We start from the raw sequence: 24091 nt of genomic DNA on the forward strand, positions 1-24091 counted from the left end.
TTTACCTATACATGTAGTTAAAGATATCATTTGTAATCTATAGCTGAAATTTACATCCATAAGAAATAATGGCAAATCAGTCTTTAATGGTTTGTCAACAGATTTCACCATAATCTTAGCTATCTTCATATAGGCTTTAACATGAAGAACAGCTATAAAGGAGCTCAACTGCAACCTCAAACAGTATCCTGGGGACTATGTACTTTAAATTAAATGAATATTATTTGAAAATGACTTGTTGCCAAGGGCATACCTTCATATAAAATTTAGTTAACCTGGTGAATGTAAAATGGTACTATATTAGTTTTAAAAGGGTTGATAGTATTATGGCACAATCAACAAAAAAGTTCTAGCTGCGGCTTTCCTCAAAAAAATTTGCTCATAAAAAATTCATGCATCAAAAACAATTCAAAATTGTAGGTGTCCTCTGGAAATTGTCATTTTTTTTTCAAAGATGAAAAGATTCATGTTATTGTTGGCAGTGGAGTTTACAGGCTTGTAACTGTATTATGTTATCATGTTTGTAAGCATAAAAATGCTTTCAAAATAAGATTCTCTAACTTTGTTAAAATTGTAAGTTCCTATAACTAAAACTATGATGATCAACATGAAAGTCCGTAAAACCATCTAACAACATTTCACTAACAATGTACAAACAATTTATATTATTAAGCATGGAAAATCTATCCCTAGCAGTAAAATATAAATGCAATAATACTAAGCAGAAATAATAAGTATCACAGATAAATAATATTCTTAAAATTCTATATACATAATGGGACTTTATATATGCTTATGACTGCTGCTCTCGATGATAATCTGTAAGATTGCACATGCACATAAATACCAGTTTGAAATCATCAGCATTATTGTATATATCATTATATTACATAATCTACCCTACAGTTATAAAACATGACACATTTGATATAATATGTATGATTACATTCAAGTTTAAAACAAACTTATTACACTGGCCCATTCTGGACAATTGTCAATATACTATGGTTAAATACTTTTCATTCTTGTGCACATTTCATGAGAAATGTGCCATAAAGGAAAAGTTTACAATTGGAAATTCAGGAATATGCATTTCACAACTGCTCACATTGAAAGACAAATGAGAAATCTTGGGTAAACTTTAAAATTTGATTTTAAAGTGATTATGTAAAATGCAATGTATAAAACTTGTCATTAAATGCATGTATTAACATCTAAAAAAAAAAAGACAATGTCTGCAATTTCAATATTATACCAATTAGTACAAATAATTAAATTATGCAAAATCTAATTAGTTTTAGGATGATTTTTTCTGCAACAACAGCAATAATAATATTAAAATTTACTACATAGTAAATTCTTACCTATTTACCCTTCCTTCATGCAAAAGATTATATATCTATACTTCAATATTAACACACTAATAAGTTATATTTAAAATATATACACTTTAACAAATCAAAAATTACAATGCTGAATACAGTATAATAACCAATCCCTTCCAAATCAAATCTGTTATCTCATGTAAATTCAAGAACAGTATGACATATGGCTGATCAGTGTGAAACATATGTTAATAAATTTACTTGGATGAGATTCTTATCATATATATTAAGTACAATATCATTCAACAATTTGTTAAAATCAGATTTCATTATCTGATGATAATGTTCTTATCAAATTAAAGATTAGTTTCTGAAAATAATGACTTCAATTATCAGGGTTGTTCAGGAAAAGGGGGGATTATTGTCCATTATAATAATAAATGTCAGATATTATGCAATTTAAAAAAAAAAAATTCCGGAACCTTCTGTCACTTGTTTGAATTATAGTTCTTTTAACTAGAATATATATACAGCTAGCAAATGCTTATTAAAATGACTTAAGAACTGCAAACAAAAAACGTCAGCTCTAATATTGCAGACTTATCTTCCTACATGTCAGATTGTTACATCAACAGACATTTATCATATTTCTGCAGATTTAGCACATCTATAAATATATCTCAGAAAATATCACTTTGCCTCTGAAGAGAAACTAAATGCAATAAAATAAGAAAAATATGAGCACCATATGAAACAAAAGATAGGACACTTTAATGATATTAAAAATGAAATTGAGGCATTTTTTATTTAACCAGTCGTCTTGAAACCTGTTTAATGTGAAAGCATTATTTTGCTGAAATTTATCAGATAACAAAACCACTGTGATGTGATAAACAGTTATTAAAGGTACCAGGCTTATAATTTGTTACACCAGGCACATGTTTTGTCTACACAAGACTCATCAGAAAGCTCAGATGAAAAATAGTAAGAAAGCAAAACAAATGCAAAGTTGAAGAGCATAAAGGGCCCAAAATTCCAAATAACAACTGTTGATTGACTATCATTCAGGGAGTATTAAATGTCATTGACATATGTGAGCCAGGTATACCAGTGTTTATAAATATACAATTTCATTAGAGACTTGTATTCCAAATTTTGCAGAAAAAAATATTCAAAAATCAACAAAAGTTTTGTCCTCAATCAATAAAAATTATTCACACAAAATAAAATGAGGGTAGTTAAAACATAGATTTATTGCTGTTCTTTGTACCTTTATTCTAAAATTTCCCAAGATTCTAAAAGATACTCTATAGAACTAAATTTGTAAAAAGAAATAATAAAAAAAAGTTTTAAAACTTACTATATACAGTCAGGGGCATTACTTAAACAAGTAACAATTAAAATTACCTATACAAGTGATGTTGAAAACGAGGCTATTTTAAATATTACTTATATCAGTAACTTTTCTGAATATTATTTTTATAGGTGTCCATGGCCAATAATACAGATTTTACTAGGTTTAACAATTTTTTACAGTCATCTGGTTATTTTTCCCCTGACATATCAAATCTAATCCTTCTGAAACACTCTTTAACTTTCTGACGCACTTATCTTTCATACCGACGCTTCTGGGTCAAAGATTGGTCTCTTGGGACTATTAAATTATCATTTTCCTCCAAAATATTGAAGGAAGACTGATATAAATAGAGAGATACTTGTGAATTAATTAAGATTTGAAGTTATTTATAACTCGTAACCGAAATCAACTGCATATGTTCCTTAAATAAGTGTTATTTCTATTTTTTTTTTAAATGTATAAAATAACTGATTCAAGTAACACTTTTGTAATAACTTTTAATGGAACCCTTTATCTCTATACTCCTCTCAAATCTAATAAATTCTTCTTAAATGATGTAAAAACTCATTCAAACTACATTTAGTCTATGCTTCTGCTAGAATTTAAAATAACTCTATTAAGTTATTTTATTATTTTTAAAAACAAAAAATACTTATACAAGTAACTTAAAAAAAATTACTTGTTTAAGTAACGCCCCTGACTGATATATTTGCTGAGGTTCCTTGAAAGTAATATATCCATTAACAGCACCACATTCAGGTATAAGTAGAAAGTTTATGAAAAAGATATTTTGTTGAATAGAGCATTTCATAAAGCCTGTTTTGAGGTTTAAATACTTTATGGGGTAAGGATCTTTTCTCAAAACAAATTAATTGTGTCTGTTCATATTACCATATCACTTCAACATATCAAAATTTCTGCACTGAAATTCCCAAAGTCATATAATAATTACTTTACGGGTAACAAGAAAGTTATTTATTATTATGTATATCTACTTATTTTTTAGGGGGGGAAGGGGCACAACAAATAATACTAAGCTTCAATCTTTTTATTTCAAATCATGATTCAAAACACTTCTTAAAAATATAATTTTCCAGAACTTACTAAAAATGTCTTTGTGTTATTTACTTTTCTTTTAGACATAAATGATGTATGAACATGTTTCCAATTATCAAAACCAAAATCCTTATTGCATATCGGCATTGCACTTTTTATGTCAGAATTATGCATGATGAAAAACTTCTTAAAGTTTGAGAGAGATCATAGAATATTTGTGATATGTTCTTTGTATATAAATGTTTGAAACTCACGTTAGTGTTAATATCATAGAAACACAAAAGATCTTCTTTTCATGAAAAGCATTCATATAGTCAGTGAATTACAACCAAAGGATTAATGAGGAGAGTAAAAATAGCTCAATAAAATTGTTAGACTTATATCAAGCATTGAAACTTAACTTATTGCTAGTTATCAGAAGTTTGATTTATTTTGAGATAAGTTAAAACTTACACTTATCTATTTTGTTTATTCTCCTATTTTTGTCATAATTTGTTTATCAACTTCCATGTTATAAAATTACAAAAATATTGTGTATCGAGTTAACACATGATACCATGAAAAATTCTTAGATTATTAGCAGAAAGTTCATTGAAGAATTAAGTCTTAGTACAATTGTTAGGAAATGAAATATTGTTTTTTATACAATGACTCTATATTTCATGCATAAAATGTATAAATATATTTAATGAATAAATTGATAATGCTTATGTCCAATGTATAACTAATTACTGCCTTGATGTGAGACAATTTTTTACAGATAAATAAATATACTGATATTTTGTGACTATGACATTGAATGACTGAGACTATTTCAGTAATTTTAGAAATCCTTTTGACTTCTTCTTGTCTTTCTTGGCTTCTTCTAACTCCTCATTGTACTCTTTGATACGACTGTTGAATATATCTACAACACAAATGAAATAACTTATTACTACCTGTCAATTAGTATCCTGTAAACAATTAAACCTATTCCTTATCTCACCAAGGTTATCAGTTATCCTGCTCTCATTAGCCTTGTCAGTCAATTTTAACCAAGCATATCACCACTATTAAACAGACCATAAATTTATATTTCACAAGTACATTTAAAGGGAAATCACTTGTATACTGTAGGAATAAGATATAAAACCTTAAAATTTACTCTTAAGTCTTTAAACACAATAATTCTAGTTCTATCAGATAAAGAACACACAGTTCAGATTTTCTGTCATATCAATCCAACTGTCAATAAGGAATACTTTAAGAATAATTGTTGCATGCAGCGAAATACTTAAAACTGAAAATAATATTCTTAGCAAACAATTCTAAAATAATAAACATTTTAGGAATGTTTCTGAGTAAGAACTGTTCGATTAAAACATATGCGGAACATATGGTAAGGAATGAATTAACAAACTCAGTAATCTTCAGCCTCGTTTTGAAATTTTGAATACTTGTAGATCTGTACATTTCATTCTGTGACCAACATTTTCTCCTCATCTCTTGATAGGAAACTGATGTCTATCAATCTGAGCACTCGGTTGGGAACTGAGGTTTATCAAAAATGCTTATCAAAGGCATGACAAATTTAAACTTTCAATGGTATGCTATATTATGAACATATTGAATGGAATTGATATCTCTTGTGGAAAGCTGTCTCATTGGCAATTATACCACATCTTCTTTTTTAAAGTATATATTATGTCATTTTTAAATCATGAAAAAAAATAACAGCATTTTTATTTCTGTGATTTGATTTTGAAAACTTACTTAGTGTACTCGTCTTTGATTTGTTTTTAGTTTCCACTTTATCTGTGAGGAATACTTCAAACATCTGTGTTTCTGTAAACCATTCTAAGAACTGTTCCATACTAGAGGACTGTGCATTCTTTACAAAACTATCTCTCTAAAAGACACATTGTTTATATAGATATCATTTATTACCTAAATTGCTTTGCTAATTTGTATTCTTAAAAGTATGCCTCAGAGCGCTAGCAGAAAATTTCTCAATTGGCTATTTTTTTTGCAAGTGATTTTTTAAAAACATGATAAAATGTTTGTTTGTAACGTATGCTAGAGACTTAAGATTGGGTAACAAAGGAATAATACACATTGTAACCTTTAATTCCGAATGGCCTAGGCAGAACAGGTTTAAGTTATAGACACTAAAAAAAAATGAATTATTTTTGTGATTTCAGGTATATAGAAGGCCTATCATCTTTATTTTTTCTTAAAAAGAAGTACACAAAAACATACCTCAAAAACAAGCTGACCATTTTGCTGAGTTGTAATGTGGTTTCCATAATGTCCAATGGCTTCAACAAAAAATCTTAGAAAAGCTTCTGATATCAGCAAGTTCTGGGCATTTTTCAGATCTGAAAGTATTAGCATTGATAATTCAAAATCTGTAGTCTTTCTGCAAAGGCAATGCAAATAATTGCAGGAAACCTTTAAGTTACCTTTTTTCAAGGGAAAACAAGGAATGAGCTGTCCAATTGATAGCAAATTGGGTTTTCCCTTTTTTAACAGACATTCAGGCTTTTTTTACCTACCACCTCCTATTTTCCAATCCATCATCCATCAAAGACCTACTGAACGGCAATATTGATAATCTTCAATAACAAACTTGACCACCATTTAGTCACCAGCATATTCAAATTTTATGAGCATTGACTGAAGAATTTATAATCAATTGCACAGAAACAACATAAAGTGCCAGTTATCAAGAACCATAACACCTGGGAGGCAAACATATTTGTCCATAGGACATCATGCCTCACTTGCATTATCATGTGTTTGTGTTCAGAAAACCAAGAAATATGAATCAAAATCATAATGTCATAATATTGAAAAAAGGTTAACCAACAAAGAACATGTGTTCTAATTCTTAAGTTGGTGGTTCAAGTTTAAACATCATGGAACACTTCATTAGCTAAAAACTTGAACCTGAAATGGGATTGACAGACAAATCTGATGAATAGGTACAAAGGATGAACAAGCAGACAGACAAATGGACCAACAGACCATAAAACATTATGCCCTTCTACTGTCCTAGGCGATCCAGGCATAAAATATATAGTTCTCCATATCTTATTAAATATATCAATGGAAAAATATAATAAACTATTATGAGTACTGTGGATTCATTAATATTAGTTGGATACCAAATTTCGTGGATTTCGTTGGTACATGGAAAACACGAATTTAAATATTAAACGAATTGCAAATTTTCCTTAAACCACGAAAATTGGTATCCACGAAAATAAATGAATCTACAGTAATTGCCTAACCAAAAATTGACAATAGCAAGTAATTTCATACAATCTTAGAATAAAACATGCAACAGTGCATAAAATATCAAAAAGATGATGTGGTATGACTGCCATTTAAGTCACAATTAGCAACCAGGTGCTCCGCAGGGCGCAGCTTTATACGACCGCAGAGGTCGAACCCTGAACAGTTGGGGCAAGTATGGACAAAACATTCAAGCGTGATACAGCTCTGAATTTGGATTGTGATCAAATTTTTGACATTACATGGGTTTTTTTACACAAAACAAATGTCAAGATTTTACAAATCAATTAAAGATTTCTTCTTATTTAAATCTAAAATTAAATAGTTGACACAGCATAGGTTTCTGACACAGAATGAATGTGGTCTAATGAACTTAAAAGTTTTTTTTTGCCTTTGAGCAATTCACTATGCTGTTGAATATTAATCCTCTCAAAAAAATGTTTGAAGAAATTTTCTTTTTATTTATGAAATCTGAAATGAGAAAAATTTAACCCCCCCCCCTTTTTTTCACATCCCCGTTTCCCTTTTTCCAAAACTGATATCAATTCAAATTTCTAATGGAGTTTGCAACAATAACTACTTTTTTAAATACATCATAAAATATTAAAATGTAAAATAAAGTGCTTGTTATCACTGAATGGTAAAGATTGGTTGGTAGTAAAAGTGAATATACATTGTTTATTGTATAAAACAATAAAAAAAACTTCATCAGCAACATTTTATATTGGCAAATTTCCAATGAAGTTATTTACATAAAGTTATTGGCAAATAAAAATAGAAAATGACATCATAGTCATGTCTGGCAAATTTCCAACATACATTATCTAAAACATTTTAGATAAGATAAGGAAAAAAAGCTTCATCAGCAACATTTTATATTGGCAAATTTCCAATGAAGTTATTTACATAAAGTTATTGGCAAATAAAAATAGAAAATGACATCATAGTCATGTCTGGCAAATTTCCAACATATATTATCAACTACTATTCTATACAAAGAAAGATAACTCCAATTGAAAATTAATTGCTATTGCACAATATTGTGCAATTAGATATTTCTTGCTATTGTGCAATACTGTGCAATTGAAAATTTCTTGCTATTGCACAATACTTGATATGGAATCCTGATTTGGACCAACTTGAAAACTGGGCCCATAATCAAAAATCAAAGTACATATTTAGATAAAGCATATCAAATAAGCCCAAGAATTTAATTTTTGTTAAAATCAAACTTAGTTTAATTTGGACCCTTTGGACCTTAATGTAGACCAATTTGAAAACTGGACCAAAAATTAAGAATCTACATACACAGTTAGATTTGGCATATTAAAGAACCCATTTATTCAATTTTTGAAGAAATCAAACAAAGTTTAATTTTGGACCCCCATTTGGACCAACTTGAAAACTAGGCCAATAATTAAAAATCTAAGTACATTTTTAAATTCAGCATATCAAAGAACCCCAAGGATTCAATTTTTGTTAAAATCAAACTAAGTTTAATTTTGGACCCTTTGGACCTTAATGTAGACCAATTTGAAAACGGGACCAAAAATTAAGAATCTACATACATAGTTAGATTCGGCATATCAAAGAACCCCAATTATTCAATTTTTGATGAAATCACACAAAGTTCAATTTTGGACCCTTTGGGCCCCTTATTCCTAAACTGTTAGGACCAAAACTCCCAAAATCAAACCCAACCTTCCTTTAATGGTCATAAACCTTGTGTTTAAATTTCATAGATTTCTATTTACTTATACTAAAGTTATGGTGCAAAAACCAAAAATAATGCTTAATAGGGCCCCTTTTTGGCCCCTAATTCCTAAACTGTTGTGACCTCAACTCCAAAAATCAATCCCAACCTTCCTTTTGTGGTCATAAACCTTGTGCTAAAATTTCATTGATTTCTATTTACTTATACTAAAGTTATTGTGCGAAAACCAAGAATAATGCTTATTTGGGCCCTTTTTTGGCCCTTAATTCCTAAACTGTTGGAACCAAAACCCCCAAAATCAATCCCAACCTTCCTTTTGTGGTCATAAACCTTGTGTCAAAATTTCATAGATTTCTATTCACTTAAACTAAAGTTATAGTGCAAAAACCAAGAAAATGCTTATTTGGGCCCTTTTTGGCCCCTAATTCCTAAAATGTTGGGACCAAAACTCCCAAAATCAATACCAACCTTCCTTTTGTGGTCATAAACCTTGTGTTAAAATTTCATAGATTTCCATTCACTTTTACTAAAGTTAGAGTGCGAAAACTAAAAGTATTCGGACGCCGGACGACGACGACGACGACGACGCCGACGCCAACGTGATAGCAATATACGACGAAAAATTTTTCAAATTTTGCGGTCGTATAAAAAGTGAACCATTATAGGTAGGGGTTTACAATCCATACTAAACGCATTAATGAGAAACTATCTAGTCCATTTCTAGAAGGAAAAAAATAATTTATAAACTGATAATAAGTTACACTGACCAGTTTATGACAAGAATTAATGTAATATATTCAAATAAGATTTCATGTAAAATGGAACTTTAAAACTTCATATTCCATACCTCCCTCAACTTTGCACATGTTTAGGACTGTTTTCAATGCTTTCTGTACAGATTTAGGCAGCAATGTATCCTCATCTCCTTGTGATTTAATCACTTGTCTTTTATCAAGATCAAATATAAATATCTAAAATGGTAACAAAATGCTGTTTGGCAAGTAATAGTCAAGTCTCTTAATTCTAATAACAAAATAAAATACAGAAAAGTATCTCTTAAAACAATAAGTAGCATTGCTGTCTGACATATTCTGTTGGTTTTTTTTATATTTTTGCTTGTCTTTAATTTTATTTTCTGACAATAGCAAACAGTTACTTCTGCCAAACATACAAACTAAACCTATATCATGAAATGAAGAATTCATTAGATTTTAGAGTAGTATAGAGATAAAGGATTACTTTTAAAACAATGACTAAAAATATTACTTGAATAAGTAATAACACTTATTTAAGGAACATCTGTAAGTGATTTAGGCGACAAATAATAAATCACTTCGTCCTAATTAATTCACAAGTTTCTATCTATTTATATCTGTCAATCATCAAGATTTTTGAGGAATATGATATCTTAATAGTCCAATCTTTGACCCAAAGGGTTTGATATGAAAGATAAATGTGTCAGAAAGGCAATTAGTATTTCATAAAGATTAGATTTTATATTTCATGGAGAAATTAACCAGATGACCATGAACATTTGTTAAAGCTAGTAATATCTATTTAGTTGGACACCTATAAAAATAATATTTAGAAAAGTTACAGATAAGTAATTTTTAAAATAGCCTCTTTTTCAACATTACTTGTACAGTTAATTTTAAATAATTAAAGTAATTATGGCATAAAATTTCTTTTTACATGCATCTAATTATCAGTATTGCAGAAAGGCTTCAGCAATTGTTTTATATTATCTATGCATCTTCAAAAGCATATATAGTTTTACAGTTTAAGGACTTCAGCTCATCACTTAAAAATCCTCAGTAATGATAACAACATCTAAGAAAAGAAATCTAAATATAAATGTGAAATATGAATAACATCAAACTATTCTCCATGTTATCCAATTCCAGAATTTAAAGAATTATAGATTATCGTTGGTAATCTCAACAAGATTAATTTTCTCACTCGAGTAGATACAGCGAAAGTGAGATGACCAATGATTACCTGTTTATCTTTATTTTACCTATGATGACGTTGATAATTTCATTGAAAATGGCACATGCGCCCTTAGTTTCTAGCTATAATTTTCCATATCATTCTACTGTGTTGAAATAGGAAATTTTCAGTCAGTAAGATCAAAGGAAATTTTCATAAAATAACGATCATATTAGATATCAGGTATATGGTATTTATTCTCACCTCACTAAGTGGCAGATTAAGAACTTTCTGTAGATGTGATGACAGTATACCAATAACATATGGTGTGGGAGAACAACAGATATCTAACATGGTATCTGGTAATACAGGAATGTATGTGTGTGGCCAGGAGAATGGATAAAGTAAAGATCTCATAGCATGGATTGTCTGGGATAAAATCCTGAAATGAAACATCAGATATATAATTAAGAAGTGTAATTGTAGTCTTAACAATAATAGCTATAAAACAAGTTAAAATAAAATAATCAACTGATTTAAATGTATTAACTGCAGTATTATAGATTCTTGAAAAATATAACAAACACAGATCCCTTTTGATAATTTGTGTTTGTGTTTCATTGAGCTGTATCCCACATCTTTTATTTATACAAAAAAGAAACATTTGAGAAGTTTTAACAGTTCTGTTTACTTTATACAATGTTCTATGAACATATTGCTTGTTACAATGCAATAAGTATGGAATTTTAAAAGAAAGAATCTAGAATTTTCATTAATGACAAATAGGAAGCTATGTACTCTTACTATTTTCTAATGTCTTGTGTACTGATCGATACTGTCAATTCTGAAATTAGGACACTTATAATTGCCATGTTAAAATGACTTTCAAAAATTCTTGATTAGATCTTGCTTTTTCAGAAAAATATTGAATATAGATATATGTATCAGATATCAGAGTGGGGATTTCTTATTATCCAGCAACTTACATAGTTGCAATACTAATACATGTATTCATTAAAAAACTTGAAAAAAATTCTGAATTTACAGTTTATGCTATCTTTAGTCATAAATACAAACCCAAGGTTTTTGGCACAGAAAAGAATGCTTCTCTCCAGTAACATCACAGAAAATAATTTGATTAGTTTATCTACACCAAGCTTATGTAACAGTGTTTCTCTATTAGCCTGAAAAAAAGTAAAACAAAATTGTTAAAAAGATTTTTTTAAGTTAATATATACTGAACACATTCCCCATTTCCATTCTCAATTCTATTAACATAAATCTGATCATAAACAAAGTCTTCACATAATATTTGGATAGCTTAACTCCTCATAAATAATAAATCAGAAATTATCAATCTAATTTTTACCAATACAACAGAAAACTGACGAAAGATTATTTCTTATTAACCCCCCCAACCCCCCCCCTGAAAACTGAAAAAAATATTAGAAGAAATTTTCTTTTTGATTTCTGAAATTTGTAATGAGAAAAATTGCCTCCCAATTTCTTTTTTTTGTGGTCGTATAACAATACTTAATCCAGATTTATAAAAAGAAAAATCTGTGTGTACACTTTATTAACAATGTATGTATACAATGAAGGCATTAATAGGGAATGGCAAGCATGTAATAGCTTTTTGCAATTAATTTTAAAAATTTTAACTTATAATTACATAAACTATTGTTGAGATCATAAATATCTCTATCTATATTGTAATTTTTTACAGTGTCCAAAAATTTTCTTCTGCATTTTTTTTTCAATTTAGGCCATCAAAAAATCATTTAGCTTCAAAAGCACTTTCTCATCTTTTCTATCCTTTAAAAATAAAATAAAATCAGGACTAACAGAAAGGCATTCCAACCAATTCTAAAATAAAAAAACAACTAAAAACTTTTCCATATGATATACTTAAAATTTTTAGTGTGTGCACCAAGGATTTGTTTAACTTTACATCAATACACGAAGAAAACAATCAATAAAAAAAAACAAGTTATCTTCTTAGGTACTCACTCTTTTTTTTGTGGTAATAGTTATTAAAAGTTAATGTCTTGAAGAAAAGTAACCAAATATATAAACTACTTTGCCAGACGTGTTTGTGTATTGTATTTTGTTATTAAGTCGATTTGAAAAGCTCACTAGAGCTTGTGTTTATGTAATTTATTAAATATTTACTTGTAAAAAAAAACTTTGAATCTTGAATCTTGAAATGAGCATTATACAACCATCCCCAAGTCAATGAGATTGGACACTGTCTAGTTATATATTTATTGATAGATTGATTGTTTTGTGTTTTATGCCACAGCACTATAGGCTATCTTATGACACTACATTATATTGGTGGAAGAAACCAGAATGCCCATAGAGAACAATCGACCTTGGCAGGACAACCTACAATCCTAGTCAATGAAGATTGAAATAGAACAAGGTTCCTATTATTATTGCAAAAAAAAATGTACATTTGATTTTAGAGAAACCAATTGTATGCTTTATTATTACACAGTCACATGAAAATTGCATTGTTTACAGAAATAAAACATGTAAAAAACAAGAATGTGTCCAAAGTACACGGATGCCCCACTCGCACTATCCTTTTCCATGTTCCATGGACCGTGAAATTGGGTAATCATCTAATTTGGCATTAAAATTAGAAAGATCATATCATAAGCAACAAGTGTACTTAGTTTCAAGTTGATTGGACTTCAGCTTCATCAAAAACTACCTTGACCAAAAACTTTAACCTGAAACTCCCACTTTCATTTTCTATGTTCAGTGGACCTTGAAATTGGGGTCAAAAGTCTAATTTGGCTTAAAAATTAGAAAGATCATCTCATAAGCAACAAGTGTACTAAGTTTCAAGTTGATTGGACTTCAGCTTCATCAAAAACTACCTTGACCAAAAACTTTAACCTGGACGGACGAACGGAACCACAGACGGATGGACGGACGGACGGACGAACGGAGCCACATACCAGAAAACATAATGCCCCTCTACTATCGTAGGTGGGGCATAAAAATAACTTACCCGAATATCAATAAATTTGAAAAATTAATTGTTTGCCCATCTTAAAACCTTGCAATGCATTGAAAGTTCAAAACCTTACATTTTGTAGAAAGAATAAATAGATCTGTGAGAGTATGCATGCTCAAAGTGTTAAGATATACAGGAATTTTTGGATTAAAGTCCCAGAACTCTGGAACAACTAATCTAATAATCATAAACATTCAAAAGTAGCTAGTCTTCATGGAGCCTTACATTGCATTAAAATGTTGTAAGAATATGTGAAATTATTACCAGTCCAAGAAATCAAAGAACATGCCAACATGTAAAACACCTTAAAATTATTGCTAAAATCATGTCCTTGTTCAGTGTCTCAAAATGTAACTATTTCCTGTATTGACAAAATGCAGCAAAATTAAGCAAGTTGAATATATAATTTGCGGTCATAGGTTTGCAATCTTACATTATTACTGTTGGTGTTAAAAAAATTAAAAACAAGAATGTGTCCACAGTACACGGATGCCCCACTCACACTATCATTTTCTATGTTTAAAGGACTGTGAAATTGGAATAAATTCTCTAATTTGGCATTAAAATTAGAATGATCTTATCAAAGGAAACATGTATACTAAGTTTCAAGTTGATTGGACTTCTACTTTATCAAAAACTACCTTGACCAAAAACTTTAACCTGAAATTTGCACTATCATTTTCTATGTTCAGTGAACCGTAAAATTGGGGTCAAAACTCTAATTTGGCATTTAAATTAGAAAGATCATATCATAGGGCACATGTATACTAAGTTTCAAGTTGATTGGACTTCAACTTCATCAAAAACTACCTTGACCAAAAACTTTAACCTGAAATTTGCACTATCATTTTCTATGTTCAGTGAACCGTAAAATTGGGGGTCAAAACTCTAATTTGGCATTTAAATTAGAAAGATCATATCATAGGGCACATGTATACTAAGTTTCAAGTTGATTGGACTTCAACTTCATCAAAAACTACCTTGACCAAAAACTTTAACCTGAAATTTGCACTATCATTTTCTATGTTCAGTGAACCGTAAAATTGGGGTCAAAACTCTAATTTGGCATTTAAATTAGAAAGATCATATCATAGGGCACATGTATACTAAGTTTCAAGTTGATTGGACTTCAACTTCATCAAAAACTACCTTGACCAAAAACTTTAACCTGAAGCCAAAAACTTTAACCTGAAATTTGCACTATCATTTTCTATGTTCAGTGAACCGTAAAATTGGGGTCAAAACTCTAATTTGGCATTTAAATTAGAAAGATCATATCATAGGGCACATGTATACTAAGTTTCAAGTTGATTGGACTTCAACTTCATCAAAAACTACCTTGACCAAAAACTTTAACCTGAAGCCAAAAACTTTAACCTGAAATTTGCACTATCATTTTCTATCAGTGAACCGTAAAATTGGGGTCAAAACTCTAATTTGGCATTTAAATTAGAAAGATCATATCATAAGGAACATGTGTACTAAGTTTCAAGTTGATTGGACTTCAACTTCATCAAAAACTACCTCGACCAAAAACTTTAACCTGAAGCGGGACAGACGGACGAACGGACGAACGGACGAACGAACGGACGAACGGACGCACAGACCAGAAAACATAATGCCCCTAAATGGGGCATAAAAACAAGAATGTGTCCACAGTACACAGATGCCCCACTCACACTATCATTTTCTATGTTTAAAGGACTGTGAAATTGGAATAAATTCTCTAATTTGGCATTAAAATTAGAATGATCTTATCAAAGGGAACATGTATACTAAGTTTCAAGTTGATTGGACTTCTACTTTATCAAAAACTACCTTGACCAAAAACTTTAACCTGAAATTTGCACTATCATTTTCTATGTTCAGTGAACCGTAAAATTGGGGTCAAAACTCTAATTTGGCATTTAAATTAGAAAGATCATATCATAGGGCACATGTATACTAAGTTTCAAGTTGATTGGACTTAAACTTCATCAAAAACTACCTTGACCAAAAACTTTAACCTGAAGCCAAAAACTTTAACCTGAAATTTGCACTATCATTTTCTATGTTCAGTGAACCGTAAAATTGGGGTCAAAACTCTAATTTGGCATTTAAATTAGAAAGATCATATCATAGGGCACATGTATACTAAGTTTCAAGTTGATTGGACTTCAACTTCATCAAAAACTACCTTGACCAAAAACTTTAACCTGAAGCCAAAAACTTTAACCTGAAATTTGCACTATCATTTTCTATGTTCAGTGAACCGTAAAATTGGGGTCAAAACTCTAATTTGGCATTTAAATTAGAAAGATCATATCATAGGGCACATGTATACTAAGTTTCAAGTTGATTGGACTTCAACTTCATCAAAAACTACCTTGACCAAAAACTTTAACCTGAAGCCAAAAACTTTAACCTGAAATTTGCACTATCATTTTCTATCAGTGAACCGTAAAATTGGGGTAAAATCTCTAATTTGGCATTAAAATTAGAAAGATCATATCATAGGGAACATGTGTACCAAGTTTGAAGTCGATTGGACTTCAACTTCATCAAAAACTACCTCGACCAAAAACTTTAACCTGAAGCGGGACAGACGGACGAACGAACGGACGAACGAACGGACGAACGAACAGACGAACGGACGCACAGACCAGAAAACATAATGCCCCTCTACTATCGTAGGTGGGGCATAATAAAAAGAAATTAAACTCAATCGACATAATCATAGTAACACAAGCGTGAATTGAAATAAATCATGCACATATATATGTCAAAAAAGTACTCACTCTTATCATCTATGATATATAGTAATGAACAGAATATAAAAATATATATATGCATCCAAAAGTAAACTATAAAATTATTGGTATATATAAGTTTGGAAGAAAGAAAGAAGCATGACCTAAAGAATAAAATTGGATTGTAGTTTATTTGTCCCATTTTCCCATATCTTATTCATTAATTTATATTTTTAACTTAACCCTTTCAACGCTACACAAAAAAATAGAAAAATGGCTGCTGCTGCTGCATTTTTTTTGTGTTCATTCATTAGAACAGTATATTCTTTTTCAGACTGCTGTATCTTTTTTATTATATGAGATACAGAGAAAGTTATTGCATGAAAAATGCTCAGGAGAGCATGAACTGTAATGTTAGGCAATTATTTTAATGAAATTTTTATCAGGTTACCTGCATTTTCAGGTAATTAACAGGTAAAAGGTGTAATTTATTACATTTGTATTGAATTTTGAATAAAGACTACCATACACAATGTTTTATGTAATCGTGACACAAATAAATGGCTCTGTCCTAAAAAATTTCAGTCAACCTCTGTTTTCCCCCCTTTTTCTACGTCTCGTAATGATCGATCAAATCATATTTCCCACACGAATTAAATGTAATAAACACATCGAGATAACAAGAAACCTTTTAACTAATCCTCGTTGTTAGTTTCGCCATAGAAATGCTGAAATATTTCCATATTTATAGCTTCGTTTCCGATTTCCGCCATTTGCAGTTGTCAAAATATTGTTTTTAATTTCCTTCTATTTTCCTTCTACTGCATGATTTTACAATAAAAATTGCCAGGATTTCAAGCGCAAATGAGACCTTGTACCGCGTATGTCATCGCGGCATATGCCGTGTATAGCTTTTAAAGGGTTAAAATAACACACTGTATTTTATATGGATATTAGCTGACCAGTTAAAATGAATTATTGAAAAGGGATACATAAAGTTATCCCTTTTTATTCAAATTCTAAATAATAAAGAAGCATTATTTGAATATGTTTTTTCCATAAATCTATCTTTTATCCATTTACAAAACGTTTATCTTTATTTTACTTACATTATCAACTCTGTCGTCAGAAGGTCTGGCAAGAAATATAGTACCTGTTTCCCAATTCTCATCCTAAAAATAGAAACAAGAAATATAGTTCATGATTCCTAATTCTTCTCCTAAAATAGAAAGCAAAATATATATAGTTCTTGATTTCCAATTCCCATCTTGAAAAAAAGAAGAAAGCAAGCAATATATAGTTCTGGTTTCCCAATTCTCATCCTAAGAAAAAAAGTAAGGAACATAGTTCATGTTTCCCAATTCTCATCCTAAACGTAAAAGTAAGAAATATAATTCTGGTTAACTTATTTACATCTTTAAAATAGGAACAAGAAATATAGTTCATGTATTCTAATCTTATAAATCAAAGTAATAAATTAAGTAACTATTTCTAAATGTTTATCAAAACTGAACCAAACTAGAAACAATGATTCTTAATAGCAATGCACAAAGAATAAACCTCCTCACCAATATGGCTTAAGGTCATCATTTTTTCTTAGTAAAATTTACAGAGATACTGAACTACCACTTATTAATAGAGCAACAAAAGGTTACCCCATGACTCCCAGACAAGACTAAATATCTGTTTAAGGAGCTTTCTTTAAACCTATGAGTTGAGATTTCATACCAATGTCCTAACATGGACCATCTTTCCTGGTTCTGGTAAGGGTCTACCAAATGCTGCTACAATCAACTCTTTCGCCATGGTCAAAGATAGTTGTCTTTTGTCTTCAATTTCATCCAACAACTAGAAATAAAGTAAACAAGTACATAATATACCTTAAAATATAAACTATTATTTAAGGAATGACTGTAATATTTTTTCTGTCTATGAAGAAATAACATAAAAAATTTGGTGCACACTGAATAACGCGCATAGCGGGTAATTTAACAGTGTGCACCACATTTTTTATGTTATTTCGAATAGACAGAAAAAATATTACAGTCATTTCTTATAAATTAATTCTAAATTCTATTTTAAACCGTAGAAAACCATGAAAAAACGTTGATGACGTCACAGTCACATGACTAAATTATGTATATGGGCTCATAACAAAATAACGTCAGCCAATCTGAAGATGCTTTACATCCAAAATTAAATTACAGTCGACTCTCGTTATGTCGAAGTCAGCCGGACCAGAGAAATATTTCGAGATACACGTAGTTCGACTCAAACGAACACCGGAAGTTCGACAATCTAAGTGACACAACTCTTGCTTAGCTTGGTAAAGCTAAAATAAATCCCAGTGAATATGGCAAGGGGATCGATATTCTAGTATCGGATCGATGTATTTGTACGTCACAGTCTTTATTATTATAATAACATTATTTTTACTTATTCAATTGTTTCAATTAAAAAAAAATCCTACTATGGCTTTTCTAAGAGAGTAATTTCCAATCGATAGTTTCGTTATTCAGGTCGGTTATAGCTGACAAAACTGTTTATTCTCGGATACAAGAGATTTAAGAAAAGTTTGATTTCTATTCATTTTGTTTTATCTCACTCTTTTTTTTTTCAAAAGAAAATATAACAAGATTAAAGACGCCGATTGAGTTGTTTCTATGTGATCATCAACAGAAGCCATAATCCTCGCTTTATACACACCCAAGCTCATTAGTGTAAATCACAAATTAATTGTTTTGTAAACATTTCAAATACTTTTTCATGAACATTAACAATGTATCCCTAATTATTTATCAAAATTCTATAAAAGATAATCTTAATACGTAAACACTCATGGAAATAGCATGTCATAAATCAATACAGTCGTCAGTGACCGGAAATTTAATTACATGTGTATTGTCAGATTAACTATTCAATCCATTTAATCCCGGAGGTCATATTTTGACATACCGGTATGTGTATTAGTTCGAGATAAAAAATGAATTTTGAATGCTTTTGTTAACCTTGGGACCACAAATTTAGTTTGACTCAACCGAAATTTCGACTCATCCAATTTTGACTCATCAGGAGTTGAATTACATACCTATGACGTATGGAATAAAGTTCGGGACCACGTGAAAACTTCGACTCATCCGAAATTTCGAGTCAACCGAGTTCGAGACAACGAGAGTTAACTGTATATCAATATATTTGCAAATATCCCGCTTGTGTCAATTTTGAATCTGTAGTATTCAAGGTAACATTTTCGAGATCATAGGCTCAAACTATCTCATTTGCTAACAGGTAAAAAAATAACATGTTTCATTTTGGGGAAATAACATAGAAAATGATATTTGGTCTGTAGATTCTGAAATGTGACAAATATCTTATTTCTTAAGTAAATTATTATATTTTGCATAATAATAATAAAAACTTAAAATATTAAACATCAAACATATTTTTATAGAAATATGCTACTTCATGACATTTTAGAAGATTTAAAATTCATAATGTAGTTATTTATTCTGAATTTGCAGAATTCATAAACAATATAGGACATGTACAATATAAGGTTATATATTTTTGCAGATTTTCACTGTACATTTCTGTATGAATCTGACTTTCATATTGTAACGTAGTATTACAATCAATATATTCTCTTATTTATTATTACTTAAAATATAACCATCCAGTATACTCACCTGTGTAAGACATTAAACACTAACCAAAGATAGATAAAACTTAAAATACAACACAGAAAACATAAAAAAATAAAAAATATTCTTCATCTTACATCGTTATACATAGAGAAAGCATCTACAGGACTAACAATACAAATAACCTCTGGTAAACCAGCTGGTGTGTCGATAGGCTGAAATAAAAATAGTATATTGTCATCTTTAACTTTAATGAATAAATTAACCAACCAACCTAATTATTTTCTATTTTTTTCTTGGGAAAACATACACAAGTCAGGAGCCTGCAATTCAGTGGTTGTCGTTTGTTTGTGTGTTACATATTTGTTTTTCGTTAATTTTTTTTTTTTTTTTTTTTTACATAAATAAGGCCGTTAGTTTTCTCGTTTGAATTGTTTTACATTGTCTTACCAGGGCCTTTTATAGCTGACTATGTGGTATGGGCTTTGCTCATTGTTGAAGGCTGTACGGTGACCTATAGTTGTTAATGTCTGTGTCATTTTGGTCTTTTGTGGATAGTTGTCTCATTGGCAATCATACCACATCTTCTTTTTTATACATCTTTTTGTTTAAAAAAAATTGTGATTACATAAGCCAATATGGACATCCAAAATCTTGCTATGCATAAATAAGTTCTGCTTTTAAACTGTAATTATGAAATAAGATAAACCTTAAATAATATATCCAGAAATTATTTTAACTCTGTTCATACTCCACTAGTAAAACAATACTTAATCATTGGTTTATAAATTTTGTAAGTATCAAAACTTAAATGTTACTACCTCAGGCAAATCTTATTCTGGTGATTGTGTTGATTCTGTTCAGGCACTTTTGGTCTAAGATTTAGTATGCATAATTAATGTTTGTATTCAGTCATCTTACAACATAACTCTAATTTGTAATTTTTATCAGAATATTTAAATAAAACAATTTCAGCTAAGTTTGGATTATTATTTTTTGTATCAAATATTAACAAAAACATGATATTTTTAATTAAAGCAAAAATAACCTACCACAAGTCTTTTACAGTATCCATATACATGTTGTCCATCGAAGGTGGTCAGTACAAAGGAAAAAGACTCACTGCAAATATATATATCATAATTAAAACAACTTTACTAAAATGCTTGCTACATCATCGACAAACTATATTATCTGATGTTATTATAGAGCTATCAAATAAAATATAGTCAAAATTGTCAATTTAAGAGTTTAATCATTTGTCCATTACAGCAAAATCACTTCATAAAACCATGTTTTTGTTTACTCTTATTGGTCAATAATATATTGACCTGTGACCTTTATTGGCCATATAACTATTACGTATCTATAGTTGGATTCTTGTTTAATGTCTAGTTGTGGCATATGTTACATGCATATCACTATCAGACCAACAAGAAGTTAATATGATTTGAATATGAAAGCTGAGTTGTATATAGACAAACATGCTTAGTCAGAATTTGAAGAGCTTAATCATTAGGTACCAGTTAACAGGAATGCACGTCACCTATTAAACCAGGACTCACAATTCTGATGTCAAGCTGACCTATCTTTGCTCTTGTTTTCGCCAAATGTTAAGCACCAAAGCAGCAAAAAAAACCAACAATTTTGAAGTCTTTGGTTTGGCCTTACCAGGAATGGATTTGGCTGTTTCACTCCAGGCAAGCATGCTACCACTTGATCACTGAGGCAACCTATACACTGTATCACTATGAACTATCAGTACTTAGTTGATATATCGGTTACTTAACATGATCTAATACTTAGTCAACTTTTCCATTAAAATAATTTGACAAACCTTGGTGCTGCAGGAGAAGCTGTTTTTACATCAAATTCTAATGCATCAGGAAAACAGAACTGGGGAATGGAGATATTGCTCTCTATCTGGAAAACAAAAAAAATATATAATAAGTCGTTTCATTTATAATCATTGTACCGTCTGATTGAGGTTTTCAATTTTTTACTTTAGTAAAAAGTGTTCATACTATAGCACCTTTTGTACCCTCATCATGCATTATTTAATGGTATATAAGCTGTAAGTGAACTGAAAAGATCACCTGGCTTAAAGTTTTTTATGAATGTGCCTCAGTAAAATAGAATTTTCTAAGTTTTATACAAACAAAAAATATGCAATTACAAGACAATCCCATTTCTTGCTCATGTTCAAATTTTTAACCTCAATTGCACAAAACATTTTTCTTAAACCTGTTTAAGAATTCTTTTCCTGATTTCATAATTTACTTTTTCATTGTTCATGTTAAAAACAGTCATATCAGAGACAATGTAATTTCAAGACTAATCATAATGGACAATCTCCTTACTGGTTAGAAGTTTCAAAATTGAAATACTAGATTTGAAAAGTAAGATGAAATTTGATAAGAGTAAGTTTTTCTCTGCAAAATTCCTAAACATTAGATAAAATGATTCTTAATTCTTTGACCCTATCAAAGTTATGGTCTGATGGTTCAAAAATGGATTCTTCCTTATTTATCTTTTATTTGTAGTAATAGATTCATTGTTAGCATGCTTACAAAGGCATCTGGTGTTACATCTTTAATAAAGGTTGCCAGTTTTGTTTAAATAGTATCAGTAGCTTCATATGAGAAAATGTTTTAAGAGTTTTCAAGTGGACCAAAGAGCTCAAGTGATTCCATCTCACTTGACTTTATTAGCCAGGTGAGTTAAAAATAAGTCTGAAAAGACTATCTTAACTAGAATAATATTGTATATTGTATGATACATGAATAAATATTCCTGATATTAAAAAAGTACTATTTTTCTACATCTTAAACAATACCATGCTTAAAATTCTAGCTATATTTAAACAATTCAATTATTTACATGTTTGGTATAAACCTAAGACGTGAAACAAAAAGGTGGCCCTTTACTCTTGAACATAATACTTAAAAACATGTTTTTCATTTCTTTGCTTGTACCTGGCAATTAACAGGTTAGTTAGTCAGATCTGAACAATTAGTAGCCTCATTCTTGAATCATATGCAAAGGTTTTATCATGCAAAATCTTTTTTTTTGTGCTATTCCCTAGATTGATCTTTATCTCCACATGCACATATAATTATTAAATGATCATAATAAGATATCCAATGATCTTCATGTATTCAATAAATACAATGTTAAACAAATAAAAGATACTGGTAAAATGATTGATTGATTGTTGTTTGCTTTACGCTGCATTAGCAAAAAAAGGCTATGTCACAGCGACTGATAAAATGAAACTTGTAACTTAAAGGATTATGTAGCTGATGTACATATTATTTTACTGGGTTAATACAGAGTCTGCAAATGTTTTCTTATGTCAGGCTAACATTCTATTCCCACCCACTGCTCAGTTATCATATGGGCTTGAACATTACAAAAATGAACAACTTATGGTCATTTAAAATATACAAAGAAGAAATCTGAAAACTCCGTTTATATTTGGAAAAACAGAAATACACAAATAAAAAATAAAATTTAAACAGCGATAACAATATTAATCAGTTCCCATTGTCATGCAAGTTGGTTATTCTTTCACCATAAATGCAAAAATATTTCATTGATACATATATAAACAAGGGAGATAATCCCATGTTTATCTATATTTCCTGAGTAAATAAGGCTTTATATGGATGCAGGTTTTATACTAACTTACAAAAGAATACATCTAAATTTACCTTTCCATCTCTTGCAGGCTGAAATCATTTAAATTCAAACAATAATGCTCCCTTTCAGTAATATACAACTTGTTATTATACTGTTTTATTATACTAAAATTATTTCAATTTAAAACTGTAGCCTTCCCTAAACTGTTCTTGAAGGTAATGGTAAGACATTTACTAATGGTAAGACATTTACTAATGGTAAGACATTTACTTAGGAAATGCAATGAAACAACAGTACAATTTCTTGATGCCATGAATCTAGTCAAGTTGACATCAACAATTTGAAAAGGAGCACCAACTTTTCAATCATTTCAAAATGACCAAAATTGTGTGAA

The 24091-nt window shown here is 29.9% G+C and overlaps 1 protein-coding gene across 5 annotated transcripts in view; it reads right to left on the minus strand.

Moving 5' to 3' along the window:
- Positions 1-613: 613 nt before the first annotated feature.
- LOC143082843 (DENN domain-containing protein 2C-like) overlaps positions 614-24091 on the minus strand; it is a 39364-nt gene continuing 15886 nt past the window's right edge. For 4 of the 5 annotated variants that reach the window (XM_076258803.1, XM_076258804.1, XM_076258800.1 and 1 more), the window contains 11 exons: positions 21893-21978; positions 21108-21177; positions 20193-20270; positions 18143-18262; positions 17524-17586; positions 11735-11841; positions 10922-11099; positions 9576-9699; positions 5977-6095; positions 5491-5626; positions 614-4645 (listed from right to left, as the gene is read on the minus strand). In XM_076258803.1, the coding sequence (XP_076114918.1) occupies positions 4548-4645; positions 5491-5626; positions 5977-6095; positions 9576-9699; positions 10922-11099; positions 11735-11841; positions 17524-17586; positions 18143-18262; positions 20193-20270; positions 21108-21177; positions 21893-21978 (1179 nt within the window). In that variant the 3' untranslated portion in view covers positions 614-4547. Of the gene's footprint in view, positions 4646-5490; positions 5627-5976; positions 6096-9575; positions 9700-10921; positions 11100-11734; positions 11842-17523; positions 17587-18142; positions 18263-20192; positions 20271-21107; positions 21178-21892; positions 21979-23768; positions 23787-24091 lie in introns of all 5 variants that reach the window. The other variant, XM_076258802.1, reaches the window with a different exon arrangement.

Source organism: Mytilus galloprovincialis, chromosome 7 (genome assembly GCF_965363235.1).
Source record: "Mytilus galloprovincialis chromosome 7, xbMytGall1.hap1.1, whole genome shotgun sequence".
Lineage (NCBI taxonomy): Eukaryota > Metazoa > Mollusca > Bivalvia > Mytilida > Mytilidae > Mytilus > Mytilus galloprovincialis.